This window comes from Rissa tridactyla, chromosome Z, assembly GCF_028500815.1.
Source record: "Rissa tridactyla isolate bRisTri1 chromosome Z, bRisTri1.patW.cur.20221130, whole genome shotgun sequence".
Taxonomy (NCBI): domain Eukaryota; kingdom Metazoa; phylum Chordata; class Aves; order Charadriiformes; family Laridae; genus Rissa; species Rissa tridactyla.
In genome coordinates this window covers 32,863,702-32,885,597 of record NC_071497.1, presented here as the reverse complement: position 1 = coordinate 32,885,597, position 21,896 = coordinate 32,863,702, and the positions used below count along the sequence as shown (strand labels likewise).

The following is a 21,896-nucleotide window of genomic DNA, read 5'->3' as shown; positions in this document are numbered from 1 at the left end:
CCACTGCCTCATTTGATTGTTGGTCAGATCATTTCAGGTATGTGGGGTGTGGAAGAACAAACTAGCCAACCGTGTTCCCTATACATAACAACAGCAAAACACCTCAAGCTCACTGTATGCGAAGCGGCCCAGAGCTACAGCAAAGTCAAAACCAACACAGCGGTTACAACTTTCTGCAAAACCGAAAGTACCCAACTAGTCAAACCCAGGAGTTTCTCCAAAAAGAGCTTCTCCAAAAGAAACTCATATAACACATGGCAGGAGGCTTACTTCAGTTCTGGAGGCTTGTGTTGCCTCCAGCATCTTCTCTAGTGGTCTCTCTGACTTGTGTCTTAGCTGCTCTTGCCCTTCTCCAAACTATAGATTTTCCTTGCCAGGCAGAGCCTATCTAAAGTAGGATCCTTTCAGACCCAAGCAACATTGACTCACAGTTCTAGGGGAAAAAGCTCAAAGGTGCAGCCACGTAAAATAACAGGCATTTGCTGGGTTGCTGGCCCCCTCCCTCATAGCCCTACAATGTGGCAGACACCGTGATGGATAAAAGCTGCTGTCAGGTACTCAGAAAAACTTTCTAATGCAGCTGCCTAAGCTGCATCACACAATCCTGTGATCTTTAATTCTACCCTTTTCCTGCTCACCCTGACATCCAGCTGACTGGTACTCAACACAAATGGCTCTGATGAGGAATGCCTATGATAATTTTAGAAGAGTAATTCCTTCAGAGCATACCAATGGAAGACAATTCTCATGATCTGCGTTACTGCAGAATGCAGTCATTCCATAAAGATTGAAGTAGGCAACTTGCACACTAGGCAACACACAGTCTTACAACACGAGACAGTTTCTGTCTGAAGACCTTATAATCTCTTCAAATAGATACATCAGGCAAGGACAGAGGGTCACATTTTTATCTTCCATTTTACAGATGAGGAGCTAAAGTCATGGCTAAGGCCACAGAAAGTCCTTATCGAAAGAGGAGCCACATCCCAAGTTCTGGGATTGCTGTGACATATCTGCCTAACAAGAACATACTCCTTGGTGAAATAGGGTGAAAAAAGCAGAACTTTAGGACTGTACCCTAAGTATAAGACCAGCTGGCCCATCCACATCCAAACAGGAAAAGTAATAATGTTTCACATACATACCTCAAACTCCAGATAGTGGTCCTTCAGTTTGTAATCATCTACTTCCTTGCCTTTGAGCTTCTTGTCAGGAGGATAGGAGCGATGTTCAGCAAGCTCAGTGGAGATCTGCTTCAGCTTAGCTTCATGGGACTTCAGCTGTTCATCCTTCAGAAACACATTAGGCACTTAAGTGACAGAATCTAAAATATTCGATAAGCAAAGGAAAATAGAGAGATCCCTGTACAATAATACCAAGTGTTTTATTTTTCTTTCTCTCTTTCTTTCTCTCCTTCATTCCTTTAACTAATTTTAATAGATTGATAAGGTCTGTTATCCCAGAGCTCCGTCCCCAACAGCGCTCTCAAAGGCACCCAAGCAAAGTGGCCAAGTTTGCAGAAAAACTCAGCAGCTAGCAGATGCCACTGGGAAGGATAGCAAACCTGTCATCCGTCGCCTTGCTGAGAGCAACGGAAGCAGCTTGCTGCAGAGCATTACTGACAACATGACACTTCTGCTCTAATACATTTTTTGGCAAATTAATTAAGGCTGTTGTATATGCAGTCAGACCAAGTGCAGAATGAGACAGGCAAAGACCCTGCCTCAGGTCTTTGCAATGTAGAAGTAGTTCCTTCCAGGACAGAAAGGACATCGAGACAGGGGGCTTCTTTCCATTTCTGCACTACAAATCACTCTCTGGCCTGCGGTTTCCATTTGTTCAGAACAATACAATGCATCCAGAATAGTAAAGGCTGTCCAATCCGCAAAAGGTATCTCATTTTGCTAAGCTGCTACCAGCTTTTATCCCACTGTGCAGTTGGAGAAAGTGAAGAGCTGCTACTCCCCCTTTCTAGGCAATTTCCTTTATCATAATTCCAAGCCCACTCACTTCCTCCAGTCCATCTGTCAGCTAACCTTCCCTCAGCTCAGAAGGTTTCCAGCTCCTGCAGCATGGCCTTCTGGCCATTTCTAGACTTGCATCTGAAATTATGTTTGAATTAGGTAACTCCAAAATATAGATGTGATTACACAGATCTCAGTGACTTAACAAGAGTCGTAACAGCAGGCAGTACCCAGCTCAGCTCCCACCTACGTACCTAGCCCCACAGAAAGAGATAGTTGCCACCAGTTGTCCCCCAGTGGTGTGGCTGCACAGCTTGCAGCTTCAAGCCTAACTTGGACACACCCACACTGCACCGTGAGTCACAGCAGGGACTGACCCACTCAGGTCACTGAGCTGGAGCTGTGGAAAGGGGCAGAAAGGGGGAAAACTTCCACAGAGGAGGGTAGTTGAGCCCCAGCTACTCTTGTGTTTCAGCTCTTTTGCAAGAGACCCGACAAAAGAAACGTGGGATAATTTGCCTCTGCCTGTATATGGTAGGGCTCAAACCACTCGCTATTGGCTGCCAAAAATTCTTGTTGCTGTTAGTAACTAACCTGGATCTCTTTACTCTCTCTATTAGTGCCCAACCACTCTTCACGTTGTGCTGAATCCCTGGTCCCAGCGACATCCTGATGCAGTGAGTTCTACAGCCTGATGACAGGAGGTCTTCAAGCAGCTATTAATTTGGCACTTGTAATTTCCAGGGCAGCAGCCCTTTGGAGCTTTTGTGTGTGCATGCACATTCTCAGAAAAAAGGGAAAATAAAAACCCTAGTAGATCTTTTCTAGACTGGCTGTTCCTTTATATATAGCTTTGTCACATCACTCTTTGGTTGGACTAACCAAGATCAGACCCTGATCTGCTTTTGAAAGCAAAGTTGGTACAATGATCTTGCACAACCTGTCATATCCAACCTCTCTCCCTTGCCCATGTTAGGTTCTCACCACATCCTGACTTATGCCTGACCAGGACCAGGCCCTTTGAAGAAGTACTGTCCATCATGATTCAGCCCACAAAATCCTAAACAGCAACCGCAGGGATTTGACAATTCATATTTTTTTGTCTGCCAAATGAGAAGCAGCCTGCTGGCAGCTTTTCCACACTGACAGATAAAAGCAGACATGTTTCTGCTTGCCTTGAAATTTATCTGCTTTGAACGCTTAACATGCTTCTGCCTTTAGCTAAAACAGCTTATCTTATTCCACTTCTCGTGTCTCCCCTTCTTGGAGACACAAACCACAGGGCTGTGTTCTATTTTTTTTCCATTCCAGATTAAACGGAAACAATGAGACTAGGAAACAACATACTAAATGGAACAACCACACAGAACAACAATGAGTAAAAAAGCTTTTTTTGGTGACTGGGGGTAAGTTATTGAAGCCCCATACAGTATTTAAAAAAAGGTATGCATGAGCAAAAGGTAAAACCACAAGGATGAGACAAGTTAGTATTATTCTGTATGAGACATGTTTTAAATTTTAACCCAGAATAGAAGATGGAAAGTCGGTCACCACATTGTAAGAAGAAAGGCTACTGCCACAGAGAGGGAAAAAGCACGGGCAACATAAAAAACCCACCCCCTTACAGAAATGCAGATCATGACATAGTGGTTTCTAAGGAGCGTTGCTAAGCTATGAAAATGGCAAAAAATGCATTTAAGAAGCCATCCAGCATGGGCAGATGACTTTAAAAGCTACAGGAGGTTACTCATAAAATATACAGCTAGGATTGGGGTCTATCACCTCTGCCACTCCATCAACCTGATCAACGCAATCAATATTGTGTTCCTGGCAGTGCAGGAGGAATCGCAGGCACGCATCACAGCACCGAAGTACACAGAGATATAAGGGCAAGCGTCAGACACAGCCCATCTGAAACAAGCAGAAGCAGGTGTTTTTTTGTGCAAGAAGTAGTAGAGCTGTGAAACTCCCTGCCACAGGATGTTGTGGAAGCTAAAAGCTTATGTGATCGCAAGGGGAGACCAAAGACTTTCATGTAAGAGGCAGTTTATAAATATACATTAACAGGAAATCCCTGAGCTGATAATGGTTGGAGTCTGGAAAAGTACTGTGGGAGAAATATTAATTGATGCTTGCCTGATGCATCAGCTTTCACCTTTTATCACCCCAATAAGCCAAAGACCAGGAGTATGTCTATTTCTTCTGAAATGAGTAGCAATAAACACTCAAATTAAAAAAAAAACCAGCAGTTGGATAGTATTTGCAATGTCCTCTGCAGAGCCATAACTGAGGGATGAAAATTCTATATCTGGTACTAGGAACACTAGTGATTCTTTCTTCTCATTAAAAATATAAAACCATTACGTTCAAGTCTGCTCCTTCTCTCCCCCCATTTCAAGTCCTGCATCAGGAAACAAGCAGGGATTCACTGTGTGAGCCTCTTTCTCCTCAGAATGCTAGTGGCGACAGCCACAAAACAATGCCAAGGATGACCATACAGTCTCCAGCCAGCCAGAAAAATTGCAATCACCTACCTTCTATATGAAAACAGCTCACCTGAGATAGCTTCGTTGTGGTGGCTGGCAGGAGTGGACGACTGAACTTCTTCTGAGAGCCAATTGCCGCTGGAAATGGTGGTGCAGAGAAGACGGCAGCCACACAATTAATCTTGTTGATCCAGCTCTGCATTTCTTCTTGGCTCCTGGGGAAGAAACACATATTAAGCACCTGTTGACTCAGCCTCCTCTACCTCTTTCCCACCCCTTCAACAGCATTTTAAAAGCAAGAATAACCAGAACTGGACAAGTCTTGGAGTCTACTCAGTCTTGTGGTCTATCTTTGCAAGCAGTTAGTGTCAGGTATCTCAGTCACAGGCTGGCTTGTGATTAGGTCCACAGCTCACCCTAGCACGCATCTCTTCCTAATCCAAACCAAATGACACAGGCAACAGAACCAACCAATGCCCTGATTTAGACAGATGTCCTACGGTCTCAGCTGTGCTTGACACCACAGATCTCTAGGAAGTTTCACACAAATCTCAGTAGAAAAGGGCTCATGCACAAGACAGATGCAGAGGTTTTTAATGTCAGAAGCAAAAGTCAGGTCATCTGTTCTGTCTGGATATCACAGCCTGAAGAACTTAATCAAATTATTCTTGCATTAAGTAGTAACTTTATTTCTGACCAAAGCATATCTTCTAGAAAGACATCTGGCTAGGACCTGATGACATCATGAGACAGAAAATCCAAGACTGCCTTTGGTCATTTGTTTCAATGATTAATCACCCTGACGGTTAAAAGTTTGTGCCTTGTTTCCAAATTGAATTTCCTGTAGCTTCAGCTTCCAGCTGCTGCATCTTGTTACGCCTTTCTCAGCTAGATTAAAAAGCCTCTTAAAACCTGATGTTTCTTTCTCATGAACTACACTAATCAAATCATTGCTTAATCTTATTTCTGATCAAATAAACAGATTGAACCTCTTAAGCCTCTGCTTTAACCTGTCCAGGCATGAATTTATCCCTCCTTCAGAACTGCTTTCTTTCATCAATAACTGGCACAAATCTGAAGAAAGCACTTACTGGGCTTGGAAAAGCAGGACCCTCCAATCTGCTGTTTTAAGCTTGAGGACATTGGGTTTCTTCTCATAGTCTGTTGCCTTGGATGCCAGCGCATGATGCACACTAACTGCATTCTTCAGATCTTCCTCCGACAAAGCCTTTTCTGGCTTATATTCATCCTGTAGGAATTAACAGGGGAAAAATGGCACTTACTTCTCCATGTGCTACTCCTTTTTCCCTAACCTAGGGAAAAACCTTATTCCATAATCATGAATAGTACTAAGTTATATGAACCAAATGCAACCTGACTTGAGCACTTGTGGTTTCCACTACCTTTAACATTTTTTCCTTTCTCTTTCTTTCTCTTTTTTGACCTCTTTGCAAGGGAGAGAAGTAGTTCTGCTACCTGCTTGACAGGAAGAGGGGTAAACAGGGAGTATTTGAAGATTGCAACAGCTGTGGAATATTTGTCTTTATGGTCAGTTCCCCACCTCCACTGCTCAGCTGCTGGTTTCTGCTTGGGTTCTCAGCCTCCACTGCTGTTTTTCTCAAACAACTACTTTTGTATGTCCTCCTAGGCAGGCCCTCACATAGTGGAGAAGCCCCCTTATCAGTCTCCACACAGGAAATATAGCAACCGACTTTAAATCTCTCTGCTCAGGGTCTGCAAATGGCAAGCACAACATCATCCAGGTTTTTTGACAAAACAACAGTACCACTCCTAACACCAAATGACAAAAGCAGAATCAAACTCCTCTGTGTTGCAAGCTTCAGCCTTGGAGCAGTCTTTGATCTCCTGAGTGACCGAAGCTGGATGAGGGCGTAATCATGGTGTAGTCACAAGTTCAGTTTAAACCCCACCTGACTACAAACAGCTTGTGAAAGCCAGGAGCTTTTTCAAGGAAAAGTCACTTGCCAGCAATGCTGCACATGCAAAGTTTCTGAAGGAGAGGCCAAAGCAGTCTGCAATTGACTCCATTTCTCCCCCTGAGTACATCACAGAAATCAGTCTCATCTGAAACACCCACCAAGGGAGGGGGTGTGACGACTGCAAAACAGAGGAATAATTCCCTGCCGGCATGATAACTATTGATCCCTCCACTTGAACACAAGAGTTACGAGATGTGGTTTAGCAGGCAAGAGTGCAGGACGCAGCGTGTGTGCTGGGACAGCACTAGCTTAAACACTCAGAGAGACACCCACCCCAGAGAAGACCTGGTTAACGTGCAGGAATTGGTTTACAGGGCTTATCTGGCAGCACACAGAGCAGGGCTGCAGGCACAGGCAACTACACTGCTGCTGAAGGCATCTGTGCTCTTGGCCAGGCTGGGTTTGGTCGGGGCTCTCCAGGATGAGTTTCAATGGATGGGGAGTCACCAGATGTGGTGACCACCTCCCAAAAAGGAGGACAAAGCATCCCGCTCCTCTGTCACGTCTCATCGTTCCTCACAGAGGTCCAGCTAATGCAGGCCTAGAACTTGCTGCTACTCAGATGCTTCACCAGAGGAGATGCAGCTAACCAGCAATACTGTTGCAGCACCACCTCTGCTTGGGGCCAGACAAGGGCATAAGCCACCACAGATCTGGCAGGCCTAGCAGAAAGGCAGAGCACTGCTGCGCAGATGATCAAAGGATAGCCTTCAACCTAAACATCCATGACATAAGGGGTTTTCACGGTCTGGTAGTGAGTGAAGGCAAATGTCCTTTCTCTCTCATAGCCTGAGTCCCGGCAAGCTTTGGAGTGATCTCCATATCACGATGGACTTTGCCTACTCCCATGTAGGATACTCTCTAAACCTTCAAGGAAGACTTGGCAAAACCCCTAGCTGAAGGATGAGAACTGGAGGAGGCTGTCCAACGTCTGGCTCAGCCCCATCTTGAAGATGGAGGAAGCAAACCCCCAGGTCAAGCGCTTTCCTTCACGAGTTCAAAAGCTGATTTATTTGGTGGTAGTTTTGGGGGAAAGACTGGCTCCACTGTTCAGGGAGACCGAAAAAACTTCAGGGCCAGGAAATGAACATAGGCCACAGAAACGTGATATTCTGGCTTTCCTCAAGTTACTGCCTAGAGACAGTGTCAGCTATAGCCTTGTCTGTTGCTTCCCAGCATCTTCTGTGAGATGCAGCCAATGTCCACAACCCACCCTGGTGTCTAAACTTGTTCCAGAAGAACTCCACATTTGGGCAGTCCCAGAAGCGATCCTAGCTGAGAACTCCTTCTTACTGACAGATAGTGTTCACTATAATCCTTGCTAATCCCACCGGATCAACTGGCTGCAATCGACCTTGACAGCTGGGGCTCTGCCAGCTTCTCCAAAGGCACTGATCAGCATACCGGAAATGTCTCCACGTAGTTGGCCAGCCTCAGAGAAAGCTGGAAGGATGTGAATGTGCTGTCAAAATTCCTCTTCTAAGGCCTCCAACTCTTTTCAACTGGCAGGGAATGCTAGGAGAGCAGGAACATCCGTATCTCCTATGCCATCAAGGACAGCACGTGCTCTGATGTGCTGGTGTCAGCGTGGAGGCTGAGCTGAAATGGAAGGCAGCTAACTAAGTTTAGACCAAGACAGTGGCAAGAAATACATGAGGAGCCAGAAAGGAACCGTGACCTCCCTATCAGCAGAAGGCTGATGTGAGTGCTGCACACAACCCAACAACATGCTGAATTCATCTTTCTCAGACTCCCACAGAATGACTTTCCCATATCCTGCTGACCCAGAGTCAGTGCGTTTCTAAACCCATTTTTGATAGACCAGAGAATGGCATTTGGCTTTTTATCAGTCAGTGTACCGTGGGTGGCTATCTCCACTCAGTTGCATATGAGTGGAAACAGATGAAAATTCTCTTTCAGAAAGTCTTGTCACCGAACACTTTACATCATTCTGGCCTTTCTCTCAATTTTTTTAAATTTTAATAGAGGAAACACATTTGAGAAAAATTATATAAAAATACCTGAAAGCTCGCAAGATTATAAAGTGACACATCAAAGAGTGAATATGTTGCAAACCTCACAGAAGAGTCCAAACAAACAACAAAGGTCCATGTCCAGCACCGCTTGCCCAGAAGCAATTTCTAGCAAGAAAACGAGGTCAGCCTTATGTCCTCTCCTTATAAACCTCTCTTCTGTACGCACATCACATCCCATGTCAGTCTGGCGAACAGACATTCTGTCAAGCTCCTACTTTGCAATTTCCTCTTGCTATGAACAGAGGGCAGGAAATTAACCTTGGCCTGAGGATGCCCAGAGACACGGCCAACATCCCAAACATGTCAAACCTCTCGTTTTATATAATACTAATGCAGGCATGTTTAGTTGGCTAATTGTGAACGCTTCCACTGAGCCCCTCCAGTGGCCTTTGTGCTCACTAATTCAGAAAGCATCTCTCTTAAATCACTCATTTAAAAATAAAACAATATGCAGCACAGGAATTAGCACTGGAACAGTTCCAATGGAAAAAAAAAATAAAATGTGGGCACAGAGACAAGACTGCCCAGATAGAACTCCCCAGTAAATCTCATGTGACCACCATTTACAAACCACTCTCATACATAGATTTTTACATCAAAATGAGGAGAACTGAACTGGTATGCAAATAGAGTGACAGTAGAATTGGGATCACACTACCCACTGGGGGAATCACAGCTGCTACAAACAATTAATATTTATATTACAGTAGTGTCTTGGGGGAACAGCTGAGGTACAGATAAACACAGAAAGCAACAGTACAGAGGTTTGTACATGCATTTGTATGTATACAGTACCTAGAACAGTGAGATTTCTCTCTCCCCTGCTTGAGTAGTGCTCAGTGCAATGAAACCATCATCACAGACGTTACCTCCACAGATACATAGATAATATACACAGAATCACAGAATGGCAGGGGTCAGAAGGGACCTTCAGAGATCACCTAGTCCAACCTCCCTGCCAAAGCAGGTTCACCAGGAACACATCCAGGCAGGTATACATACAGATAATCAGAGAGGTAAATGTGTGTGTACATATGTGACCCTGCCTTATAGCACTCCATAATCAGGACAGAAGGTAAACAGAGGCAAGGAAATCCTTTGCCCATGACTCCTGCCAGAGCTATGCATGTCTACAAAGAAATCAAGCTGTTCTAAAATGCTCCTGAACTTTCTGAAATTAGGGTAATTTCAGTCTCCTGGTATATTGCAAAAGGAAACAACAGCTCAGCAACTTTTATTATAACACCTTGGTCTAGCTGTGTACTTTAAAACCCTGGCACCCTCGACTTCTGCAATACCACATCCCTAATAGAGCAAAGTTTATTCCAGGGATGAAGCAAAGCCCTGCTGGACCTTCTGACGTGAAACCAGAGGATGTTTCACAGCTGCAGCATGAGGCACTGTGGCTGAGCAGGGGCTGGAGGCACCCTGGGGACGGTCACAGCTGCCCCATCACTCTGGGAATGAGTCACTTCCCATTAGGACCCTCTGTCAACCTTTTACAGCACTAAAGTAAAAGTCTTGCTTGTTACTGTGCTACAGTAAGATGGCTTCAGTGCAAGTGTCTTCAGGACCAAGAGGGAGAGTGCAGTGTCGCAGCGTAACCACCCTGTTATCACTGAATTCAAGTGCTGTGACAAGTGCAACATGCACAAACAACAAACAAGACCAATAACTCCAGCAATGCATTTCATTTTGCAAAGACGCAGTCAGATGTGAAATTACTGTCTTGCTCTCCAAAGGATGGAGGGTGAGACTGGGGAGAGCAACATTCTGTAGAAAATTTGCATGCTACATCAGCATCTCTACATTTTGTTAAGGAGAAAGCATTTTAAACTAATATGCTGGTGATACTCATAAAAGTATTTAAGACTCTAAAATAGACAGCATCTCAATTTCTTCCCCTTGAAAGCATATTAATTCCCCCTCAAAGATCAAATAAGAAATTAATTAGCGTGTCATGGACAAGGAGCCTTCTTACTTCTTAGGGAACCGTGCAGTCTTTCCAGGTGAACACTAGGGATGACTTATTTCAGAAATCAAAGCAGGTGACCATTTTACCCAGGAAAGGGCAAGTACAAAGCTGGTATGAAGGCCACTTTAGTAAAATCTGAACCTGCTACGAGCAAGAGGACCAGAGGGAAGGCTCAGCTGCAATTCAGCAGACTTCATTCTAACCCCTTACACTGGCTTTGAGCATGCCACATCCAACTTTCAGCCCTAATCTACCCTTCTGATTGCAGATTGTTTTGTTTGTTTCAGGATTTCAGCCCTCTCAAAAAGGTACTGCACCTCAAGCATCCACCTTATAAACCTCATGCTTTAAGAATTTGACCCAAATCACTCTCTTCTCAGAGACTATCCAGATTGGCTTCAATGAAACCAAGAACTTCAGAAAGTCACAGCAGGGGAAGAGGAAACAGCAGTATGCACTTGAACTTATGCTCCTGACAGTTGTAAAACATAGAGGAAATGTAAAAAGGCTTTCAAAGGAGCATAATTCTACAATTCAGGGCAGTTTGGACAAACACCACCTATTTAATGAATATTTCACCTATGCCGGGGGGCAAAAAGCCTTAACAATCTACTTAGCTGCTACCTTTTATTTGATTTTGACAGTTCTCACTCGTATGTTGCATTTCACGTTCCAAGAGAATAGTTAAAACTGTGCTATAATATATTTAGGCTTGTGCCAAAAGACTCGAAGGATTTCAGCTGACATTTTTTTTTAGACTTCCTGCTGTCAGGGAGTAAAGTTTGTTAGAAACCAGTGTCTCATCTTGCTTTGGGGGGAAAAAAATATATCCTTTTATCCTTCAATTTTGCTGTGGAGCAGAAGCTGCAGATTCCGACTAAGGCCAAGCTGCCATTTAATTGTTTTGCACCTGGTCTTGCAGGCATTGCAGATAAGTATACTATCAAAAGATGGGAAAGGAGGACAGCCTTACAGAAGAGGAATTCTGAAATCAATGTTAAAAGCAGCCTAGAAGAATGCAGCAAGACACAGAGACAATGCTGGTTTTGCTGGTGAAGCTGGATATTTTTTCAGCCCTGAGTGATGGCAATGATATAAACTGGAACTGATAGGGTGCACAAGTGGATGGGGACAATGGAACTGAACTTTAAAGTGTGAAAAGGGGGAGGGTGTCAATGAAAGGATTCATGCCTGAATGTGGGGGATGGGGGGGGGGGGGGGGGGCAGAAAGAGCAGCTACACAGTGTGTCGGACGGAAAGGAGCCTGGATGTGGGCTGTGAGAGCGGAGAGGATGCCTGCTTCTTTATCCCTCTTTAATTAGTTTCCAAAAGACAGTGATTTCCCCTACCTTCTGCAAGTATAGGACCGTTCCCTTCAGCACAGCATAAAAGGTTTTCCAGCCTCGCTTTCCCCGGGGAGCTGCAAAGAAAACAAATGAAAACCCATTTAACTTGGATCCATTTTTACACTTTGTCTAGGCAACAGGAGAGCTACATTATAGTCCTATGTTAAACCTCCTTTGTACTCTCCTTTTCAAAGGACAATGCAACTCAGCACAGTGCCTGCACATACCTGCTGTGTAAGAGAGTAATAAAAAAACCCTGACGACAGCCCTGGACTGGATCAGAAGGGAACAGCAGCAATGCAGAAAGCAGGCCAGAAAGATCCAGTCTTTGTGCTCTGGCAGGTAGGCAGACACTGCCCTTACACAGCTAGGTCTGAGCTCTGTGCCATGGCGGAGTTTTCAGAAGGAAACACCCCTTCTCCATGCCACAGCAGGCTGGCAGGCACTGCTCAGGATCAACAGGACACTGCTCAGAAAGCAGTTGCCACTCTCAAGAGGATCCTTCCCCCTCGCTGCTGCTACACACCTGAGCTGGCCCTGAGTAGTCAGATGGATTCTTGGTCGCTTCCCCTCTTCCTGCAGCCATAGGGGAAGCTGAAGAAAAGAAAGGAGAAGGGAGCAAAAAAAAAAATCCTATGGAAAAAACCTGATCACCCCTCAAGAAACCTAAAGTCAGTTAGAGGTTGAAGAACGTAAGGAAACAACCTATCCAGCCCAAAAATTCCTAGAAACAAGCAGTGGAGGGAAAAAAAAGGAAAAAAAAAAGATAAGAAAAAAAAGGGGATTCAGCATGAAGGTTCCAGTTTTGAAATTCAGCTGCAATAGGAGAGAAGGCACAGGCTGTACAGTCACAGTGCCAGAGACCAGAAGCCTGAATCTAAGCTCACTCTCCACCATGCACATACCACTGATCGCATCCACTTGCCTTTATACTGAAATTAATAACCCATGCACGACTAAAGCATCACCCTCAGAAAGGCATCCCATTCTGATCTGAAGATAGCAAGTGGTGATGAAGAGGTTATTAGTCCCTTGCTCCAGAAGTTAATCATTTTTATCTCACATAATGGGCTTTATTTCTAACTGGCATTCATTCAGTTCAGCTTCCAGCCATTGGCCCCTGCTACATCTTTCTCCTCCATACTGCCTAAGTGCTTTAGCCCTCAGTGCTCCTTTCCTGAGAAAATACATACAGCATGCTAGCACATCACTTCGTTATCAATTTCGCACAAGCTGATCTCTGCCCTGCAACAGCTCCTTTAGGAAATGAAATATGAAAAGGTCTAACTTAAAAAAAAAAAAAAAAAAAAGTTTCATTCTATTTGCAACTAGAAAGTCAGAATGTAACTTTTTCAAGAGCTGCATGACAGACAGACCCCTAAAATCTACAGAAACTTCTGAAAACATGGCCCTAATTTCATTACTCATAAAAGGGTCATCCCCAAAATGCCAACATCCCGTGTGATGAATAATGAGAAATTCTGATTACTTGTAATTAAAGAAATAATTGAATAAAGGCAACTAGATACAATTATTTATTAAGGTTAAATAAACATCTTTATTAAATTAATTTAATAAAGATGAAGCTATTCAGAGCATCCAGTCATCACAAAGAATGAGGTCAGTTTGATTTCAACATCTTTAATTGTCCAGCTGCCAGCCTCTGGCTTGAATACACCGACCTCCAATTGTACCTTCTAAAATATAATAGCAAAACGTGTGAACACCAGAGAGCTTAGCCCAGCTAAGAGAGAGTTGCAGTTACTGGAAACCCATCACAAAGTCAGACTTTGCCTTCAGGATTCAGCCCAATAGCATGAACCATGAGAAGGTGATCATCAGCAATGATGGGGGAAAATACAGATGCTATGAGTAGCCTCTGCTGTTTCCAAGAACATCAATAGAAAACAAACAAATGAAGATGTCCAAACAACAAAACACACACAGGCGGATCAGAAGCCTTCGATAATTAGTGCACTTCAAATGGAAGTAGGACAAGAAGGAAAGAGGATAATTAAAGTAAGAGTCACAGCAGGATTATTACAAAGAAGAGGCAGGGAGGAACTGCGTGGCATAAATCTGGCTGTTACCAAAAGCTGATGAATTTCATTGTGTATGTGACCCAAGGCTGGGAAAGTAGGGAAGGGAACGGTTACAGCATCTTCCAAGTAGAGATAAAGAACAGCTTTTCTTTAAAGACAGACCCAGAGGGGAGGGCAGATTTGAAACAATCTGGTGTCACATAAGAAAAAGGAGAATTACCAAACTACTATGGAACAGCTACTGTAATTCACTTGGAATTGTTTTATCTTCTGTAAACCACGAGATTCATTTTCTTTTAGCACAAAAGATTCACATTGCTTTGCTGTATCACATTACTCATTATGCTCATGCATTACAGCTGCTGCAAATGGGACTGAACATTGTAAATCCTGGCCTAATAGTGTGAGTGTGATAATCCAATTGCTGCGTTGTTTGTTATTGCTGCAATTTCCCCTAATGAAGCAGCACTATTTGCCTTGAGAAGCACATGGGCTCATCGTAACTGGCACTGTGCAGAGATAACAAGAAAATGAGATGTTAAGAGTGAAAGATACTCACTTTTCTTTCCGTCCATATCCGCATGGCTTTTCCGAGCCAGAAATCCAGTTTTATACACAGCAGCATTGGGGTCATGGGGGATGTCCAGGAATGGGTTATTTGAGTTGCCAATTCGACTGACAGCCTTTGTCTGGCTGCCATTATCCTTTTCATCTGTACCATCTGAATGAGGCTTTTTTTTCTCTTCTTCATCCCTTAAAAAGCAGTGAAAACCAAGCATGAATGAGGGAGGCACCAGTAAAGTTTCATTTCTGTGATTCTTGCATGTTCCTTGTCAAAACATACCTCTCTCTTTATAGGGGCCCTATTTAGAAAGAAACCTAGACATGTGCCAAAACATAGTTGGATTGTAGCAAAGCTTCAGTTCACCTACTTCACCAGCACAGGACATAGGAGCCAGATTTTTGAGAAAACCCAAGTTTCCCTTTTACATTCTCAAAAGGCAGGATTTCAAGAGTGTTCTGTGTCTTCCAACTTCACCTATTTTTAATTCCACGTATTTGAGTGCTAAAATGCAAAATATTTGCCTGCTGGGCTCTCCTGAAAAATCTCCAATTTCTTCATGAGTTCACACGTAGATGAAAAGAATTAGATTACTACAGATCACTGTGGCTTACCCCTTAACTTAGCATATGAAACACAGACTCTACCTCCTTTTTTTTATTTTCCTCTGCAGACTAACATAAAAGTAGTAATTTAAAAATAAAAACTACACTAGGTGAATTATGTTATCTGTATTTTAGAAACAAAATGCTGCTCAAAATGTTACTTATTAGGGCAACGTATTCAACACAGCTCTTGGGGACAACAATGCAACCCATTTCAGCAAGTCACAAGCATTGCCTGACTAATAAATGCCGTTTTGCACATCACAGCCAAAGGCAAAAAGGACCAGGAAACCTAGAAAACAAAGGTTGTCCATCACAAGAGTAGGACGATGGTTTTCAGAGAACAACAGGCTGCAGAATCTGGGTGGATGGTGTATCTGGAGGAACCACAGTTAGTGTCAGATTACAAAGCAGCCCATTGCCCTTTGAAGTCCCCACACATTCCCCTACAGGTGACTGGGAAAGGTGTCAGATAGTATGAAGGCTGTCATTGGAAAATCATGGTAGCAATGCTTCTCCTAAGAGCAGCACCTGATTAAAAAAAATATTCATTATAATTCGAGTGTAATTATTTCTAATAGCTGTGGTGGACTTCAAGCTGCTGCATCTCACTGCACCCAGACGACCAGCAGAGAGCAAGCTCAGGCAGACCTTTCAGGCAGACCTTTCAATCACACAAGTACTTTCAAAGGTGTGTATCAGATGAGGATTAGCAAGGCACTTGCCAATCCAAAAGCTCCTTTCAGGGTACACTGCAACCATGTCTGCTTATGGGAATGACCATCTAAAGAAATGTCATCCTAGAACTGCAGGCTAGAGTGACAATCTGAGTTATCATGATCTCTGCTGAAATGGTCTTCCAGGCAATAACTTAGTCTGAGGAGATACAAGGGTAATAGACTGGTTTGACAACAAGGAAACCCAATACAGAGACGCGGAGGCTACATTAGTGAACTTCGCCGTGCCAGGGAATGTTCCCAAGCATTTGACTTTGACCACCTCATATTACTTTGTGCTTGGCATGGTCTCAGCCCAGCACACTTCCAAATGATTTCCAGACAACCTCTAGGAATCAGCACAGTCAAGGACCACCCCAACAGGCAGTTACAGAAGCAAGCACCTTCTTTTGCAGGGTAAGACTTTTCAACAGTATGCATACAGATGCTACACATCGACATTTGGCCTGAGCATCACGCAAAGGTGCCACACATTTGATTTAGTTGCAGAGATATAGCCAAGGTGGTGTAGCATACCATCGTGATGTTGTCTTGAAAGGTCTCCTGATTAAGAGAAACAAAACTTTTACCTGAAGACCTGATTCCTGCAAGGCAAAGCAGTCCTTGCATCTTTCAGCCTATTGATACGTGTTTTCCCACTCCAGGACAGAGAGCTCTGCAAAGAACTTTTTGTTGGTCAAAGCAATACAGATTTCTTCATGCATGATTTGGTTGAAGCTCTCTCCTACTGAAAAAGTGTAGGAATTTTTGACAATTTTGATTGTCCCCATCCTTCCTGTGTCTGACGCACTTACTAGCTGCTGGCAAGTCTGGAGCATTGTGTGACACATGTTTCTTAAATATGTGTCCATTCCAGGAGCAAATTCTCTCACCATAAGTCTGTGGTACCTAATCCAGACTAAATTCTCTCACAGGGCACAAGTACTCAGGCTGATTTGTCACATAGAAGTGCCTTGTGAATTCTGGGGAAACAGCCAAGGACACAGAGGATTTCTCCTTGTCAGCAGAGACCTACTTCAGTAAATGGCTTAGCATTTTTTTGGAATAAGCTATCTCCTTTGGAGCTATGGGAGTGTATTATCTTATACCGATCAACTGTCCTGTGGGAATGTACCAGTGCCCTTACCTAAGCAGCCACAGGTGTCGTGATAAGCAGTCCTGGGCATCCTAGACACCACTAGTGCCGGGAGCAGCGCTCTCGAACTCAGCATCTCTGGGGCAGCTATTAAACAGGAATTCTTCAAAAGAAAAATGCAGACAGGGCAGACAAGGACAAAATGGCATCTGCTATCATGACTACTGGTAGCACTGAACTAGCCTTTAATTGGTCTTTTCATGTGTCATTGACAATGGGACATCCTTGAGACTCATAAGCCTCAGAGAGACTTGTGAGAACCGAGTGATCTGACAAGATTCATGAGGTCAAGATGCACGAGCCATATGAAGGGAACCAGAGAGGCAAGGTGGACTCACTACAGAGAACAAGAAACGAACAAACAGCTGAGAAAATAGAACTAAAAAGAGCCTCTATATCCCTGTGATCTTGAAAATGAAACAACAGTGGGAGTAAAACCAGGGGATCTAGGACCCACCTCTTCCAATACTTGATGTTGCTTCAGTGGTCAACCACAAGAAGAAAGCAGGACGATTGGGAGGAGTTTCAGATTAGTAAAACAGTTCAGGTATTAGCCTTTGCTTACATACCCTCCACCAAAGTTGGCAGGATAGGTCCTGGATAGGCTTTATCAAGGATGTAAAATTTGAGCTTACTCCTCACCAGCCTTTAGGGTACGGTTGCAAGAAGGAAGAGCTGCAGAAAATTCAGCTGGCCTCTGGATACATACACCTGAAAACTGATCTTTGTTTGAAACCCTAGCCTGTGGGGGGTACAACTAACTTCCTCATCCTCAGATGGCTCTCAGAGATGATTCAAATCCTGTAACATCCCCAGAGTGAAGGCCTTCAGTGATGCAAAGGTAAGAGTCAGTGGATGGTGTCTCTGTGTAGGTATGTTCAGAGGCACGGATCTAGTGTTACACAGGGAAAGCTCAGGTCCTCGTCAGAGGCAGGCTTAGTGTCTCTCCTTTCCATTTGGTACAGGAAATAGCCTGTGCCTGTGCCTTTGGGGAAAAAACAAACCTTGTTGGTTCCAACACACACTTCAGTAGCAAAACATCATAATGAGGGTCCATTTAGGTTTGCAGCAGTCTTAGGAGATTTTCTGTCTTTGATCAGCAGAGGGGGATCATTCCTGGCTCTGGGTCTGGAATTGATTCCTCTGGAGACCCCTCTCTGAGGACTAAAAGGTTGTAGGTACTAGAGTCTCTGCCCTGCAGAGTAATGGTGACAGGAAAAGGAGAACCTGTAGAGGTTCTCCAAGACTCTAACTTATGTCACGTGACATTTTCGAGGTTTTCCAAAACAATGAGCTTCAGTTCCACCTCCCTTGACTTTTCTCTTTGGAAAAGGACCTGCAGACAGAGCAGTAAGCAGGGCACTGGCAGCCCATGAGAACTAGCATACCAAAGCCAGAATCTACTTGCTCTGTCACTTGAAGACACGGTATTGAAACAGTGACCTTTTTTTTCCCAAATGCGTGATCACTGACAACGAGAAAGAGTTTGTCTCTTATTCTTAAACATGCAGATTTGAAACACGTGAAGATTCAGATGTTGCCATTTTGGTGAAGAAATACATTTTTGTCTCTCCCCAGAAAGACCCTATACAAGAAAGTCCCATTTCTGTCTTCTGGGAGAAAACCACCGTCCAGTTCTCTCAGTAACAAAAACATTTTTGTACGCTCTACGGTCTGATTTGAGGCTCTGCCTTGGAAAATTTCGGAGTCACTAAGTTGGAAAGACAGGGTCAAGCCCTTAATTTTAAAAGTCTGCTTTGTCTCTGCATTTGTTCAAATTGAACATTTACATGACCTGGCAAAAGGCCGGGTTTATTAATTTAGAAATTGGCATTTAAAAATATATTCAGATTTGTAACATATAATGATATAAATCTGTGGAACTGATAGTATCTGTATTAGGAAACCGACTCGAGAAACCAGTGGAGAGAAGTTTTGGCATCTTTCCCAAAGGGAGGAGAAAAGAAAGGAGAGACAGATGATTACCATCTGACCCCTCTCTAAAATCAATCATGAAGTTGCAAAGAAGAAACATCCTAGAACTTGGGAGACGTAGAGTTAATTATAATGGGGAGAGATTTCTGTGTCTGACCTAGAAAAAGGTGAGCTTCAGCACAGACGTCTTTATAATCACCCCAGTCTCAGCGTCACAGTTTGCTGCAGGAAACACAGAAAGGATTTGGCAGCGGCCCTTTCCCACCATCACTATCTCAAAGACCTATTTTGGTTTGGCTAGAAGAGAAGAATTTTTCAGCACGGTCCAGAAAAACAAAAAAGTATATACTGTGTTCATGTCTAAACTTCTCTGGAAAGAAAACTGTACCATCAACTAGTCAAAACCCAAGTGATTCTCCTGAAACTACACTGTCCTGCTGACAGAAAGCTTTCAGGATACAACTGGCTCAAATGCAGACATTTGGTTTTTGCATTTTTGTAAGCAGCACTTTGGGATTTCATATGTTAATTCTAGATCACCATTCAGCTTATTTTAAGATGATTTTATTCCTACCACCTTCAACAGGAAGTAGACATAATATTACAGACAATGGAGAAAACTAGTGCTCACCACCAATATGCAAACAAAACATATTTATCTTTGTCACCTTTGAAATCAAACTAATTTTTCTTCTTCAGCTTAAAATCGATGACGATCTGTGCAAAAGACAAAGGATGAGAAATTCTACAAAGCCTGGGCCATAAAATTATAGACAATGTTTCAAATTTAAGCCCATCCTCAATGGGCAAGAAGAATAATTCACACCCTTCTCTGCAACAGCCTTTACACACTGAAACAAATACACTCGGGTTCCTCTCCTTGGTGCTCCCTTTTCCACCTGAACAAACGCAACTCTTTTGATATCACTGCTCATGTTCACAGGATCTTGAATTCATTTCGTCTTACGGGTGATGTCAGCATTGAAGAACATGAGTTTACCATTTGAGTATGAAAAAACCTCATGGAAATATCAAGTCCTTCAGGGAAATTTAAGCAGCATGAGAAATTATGACACGATTATTGGGGCTACATGCACTCCTGGGGTGGTTCCAGTGACTTCAGAACACTGAAAGGATGCCCTGGACTAACTGGATGAAACAGTACGTGGCTTCACTGCAGTCAGCAGGAACTTCTGCCAAGGACCTCAGTGAGGTCCAAACACTACTAAGTGCTTTGCTTGCTGTTCAAAGAGATGAACCACAGTCCAACAGACAGGAGAGATCTAGAACTGTAAGCAGTAGAGAGGAAATATGGAACAGGACAAAAGACAGAATAATCACATTTCTGATGGTTAGTTTTCCCCTACTGCTTTTCTGTTTCTCTCAGGACACTCAACAACAAGGCTAGCAAGACGAAATGGCAAGCAAAGTAAATGGCACACCAAGTAAATGGCAGAACGTTTTCTTACAGTTCTATTGTGAAAAGTAATCAAAAAATCTGGGGGGTGCAGTGTGGAGTAGGACTGTGCATTCAGGATCCCACATGCACCAGTTCAGGGTAAATCTGAGGTCAGATCTGTTTATTTTACAGATCATCGTATATGATTCATTTTTAACCTTTTAGAGAACTTGAACCTGGAACTACTGCAGAAAAAGTAATTCTCTTCCCACAGCTGTACTTGTGCTTCCCTGTTCATAAAGGATAAATGAATACTCCTACTGAAAGCCTCCGAAGCACATCTGCTGATTAAGGTGCCACTTCTCTTGACTACAAAATTGGAATCAATGGTAGCCTTTTCTTTCTGTGGGCTTTGGATCAGACTGTAATTCTACTGGAAACGGACAGCAAACCATTTAGGATGATGATGCACCTAGCTCGCAGCCAGTAAGATAAGGATCATACAGCAGTCTTCCTCCATCTTATATATCGCTGTTACCCTCCCCTACCTATGGACCTATTGACAGTCATTAATCCACCAAATAACATACTGCTAGAGAATCTCTTCCTGTTGCTTAACTCTTAAGAGAGAGTCTTAGATCCTCAAAGGGTTTCTGGCTAAAGGAAAGGCATTCCTTCAACATGCCAGCGCTGTGAGGGAGCTTACGCTGGGTTTTGCAGCACTATTTCCACCTTTGCCTTACCTCCCACTTCTTCCCTTGCCAACTGCATCAGGGAAGCAAAAAGATACTTTTTGGAAAGGAGAGAGGATCTTCCTCGGTCCCATCACAACAAAACCAAGTATGTCTCCTTCCTATCCAACTTTCTCTGCGGATCACGACAGCTGACCAAGAGTGATGTGCCTCCTCCCTCTAGCACAGGCAATCCTGGGGCTCCTTGATGTGATTACACCAACCGCACATCTCTGTGGAAGTGAGGAGAGACATCTTCACACTGTCTCTTCCAGCCCTAAAGGTAAAGGCACAACATCTTTTGACTATACCCAGAATGAGCGTTGTTTCACAGCATGTTAAGTAATTGTCACATCAGCCCCAGCTATCTGTCTGAGTTTGGAATTGGAATGGACAATTGGTCACTTTGAGCATTCTAGTGGGAGAAGGTGGCTTTACACCCACATCCCAAAACCTTATTTAAGGAGGATTATGATTTCTCCCTTTTCCAGCCTGCTTACAAGTTTTCCCCAAACAATTAATTAGCAATGGATATGGATTGAACTATGTAGATGTCGAAGCAGCTACTACCTATACAGGAGTAAGCTATCTCATAAATCACCTTGACTGAAGCCCATGGGAGCAGTGCCAGGTGTGAGCCAGTTTCCACCTGGAGGCTGCCCAAATGTATTAGACACAGTATGGTCCCTTGCCAAGAGCTGGAGGAAAATTCTGACATCGAGAAAGTCACATAATGGATTCTGCTGGGTCCTGTGTAGTACCTGTGAGAGAGTGTCTTGCAAACAACTCTGGTGTGGTGACATGTAAGATTCACACAGTATATTCCAGGACCAAGACACAGTTTGGGAAAATGTCTCTCACCATGCTTTTTACAAGGCTCATCAGAGATGGCACTTCTTGATGATTCCCCTTACCAGCACACCTTCCTCATTATTCTGACATT

At 43.6% G+C, this 21,896-nt stretch overlaps 1 protein-coding gene across 7 annotated transcripts in view; it reads right to left on the bottom strand.

Moving 5' to 3' along the window:
- LOC128902495 (PH and SEC7 domain-containing protein 3-like) overlaps positions 1-21,896 on the bottom strand; it is a 124,558-nt gene that overhangs the window by 15,922 nt on the left and 86,740 nt on the right. For all 7 annotated transcript variants that reach the window (XM_054185636.1, XM_054185634.1, XM_054185635.1 and 4 more), the window contains 5 exons: positions 14,409-14,602; positions 11,811-11,881; positions 5,542-5,699; positions 4,521-4,665; positions 1,146-1,289 (listed from right to left, as the gene is read on the bottom strand). In XM_054185636.1, the coding sequence (XP_054041611.1) occupies positions 1,146-1,289; positions 4,521-4,665; positions 5,542-5,699; positions 11,811-11,881; positions 14,409-14,602 (712 nt within the window). The remainder of the gene's footprint in view (positions 1-1,145; positions 1,290-4,520; positions 4,666-5,541; positions 5,700-11,810; positions 11,882-14,408; positions 14,603-21,896) is intronic.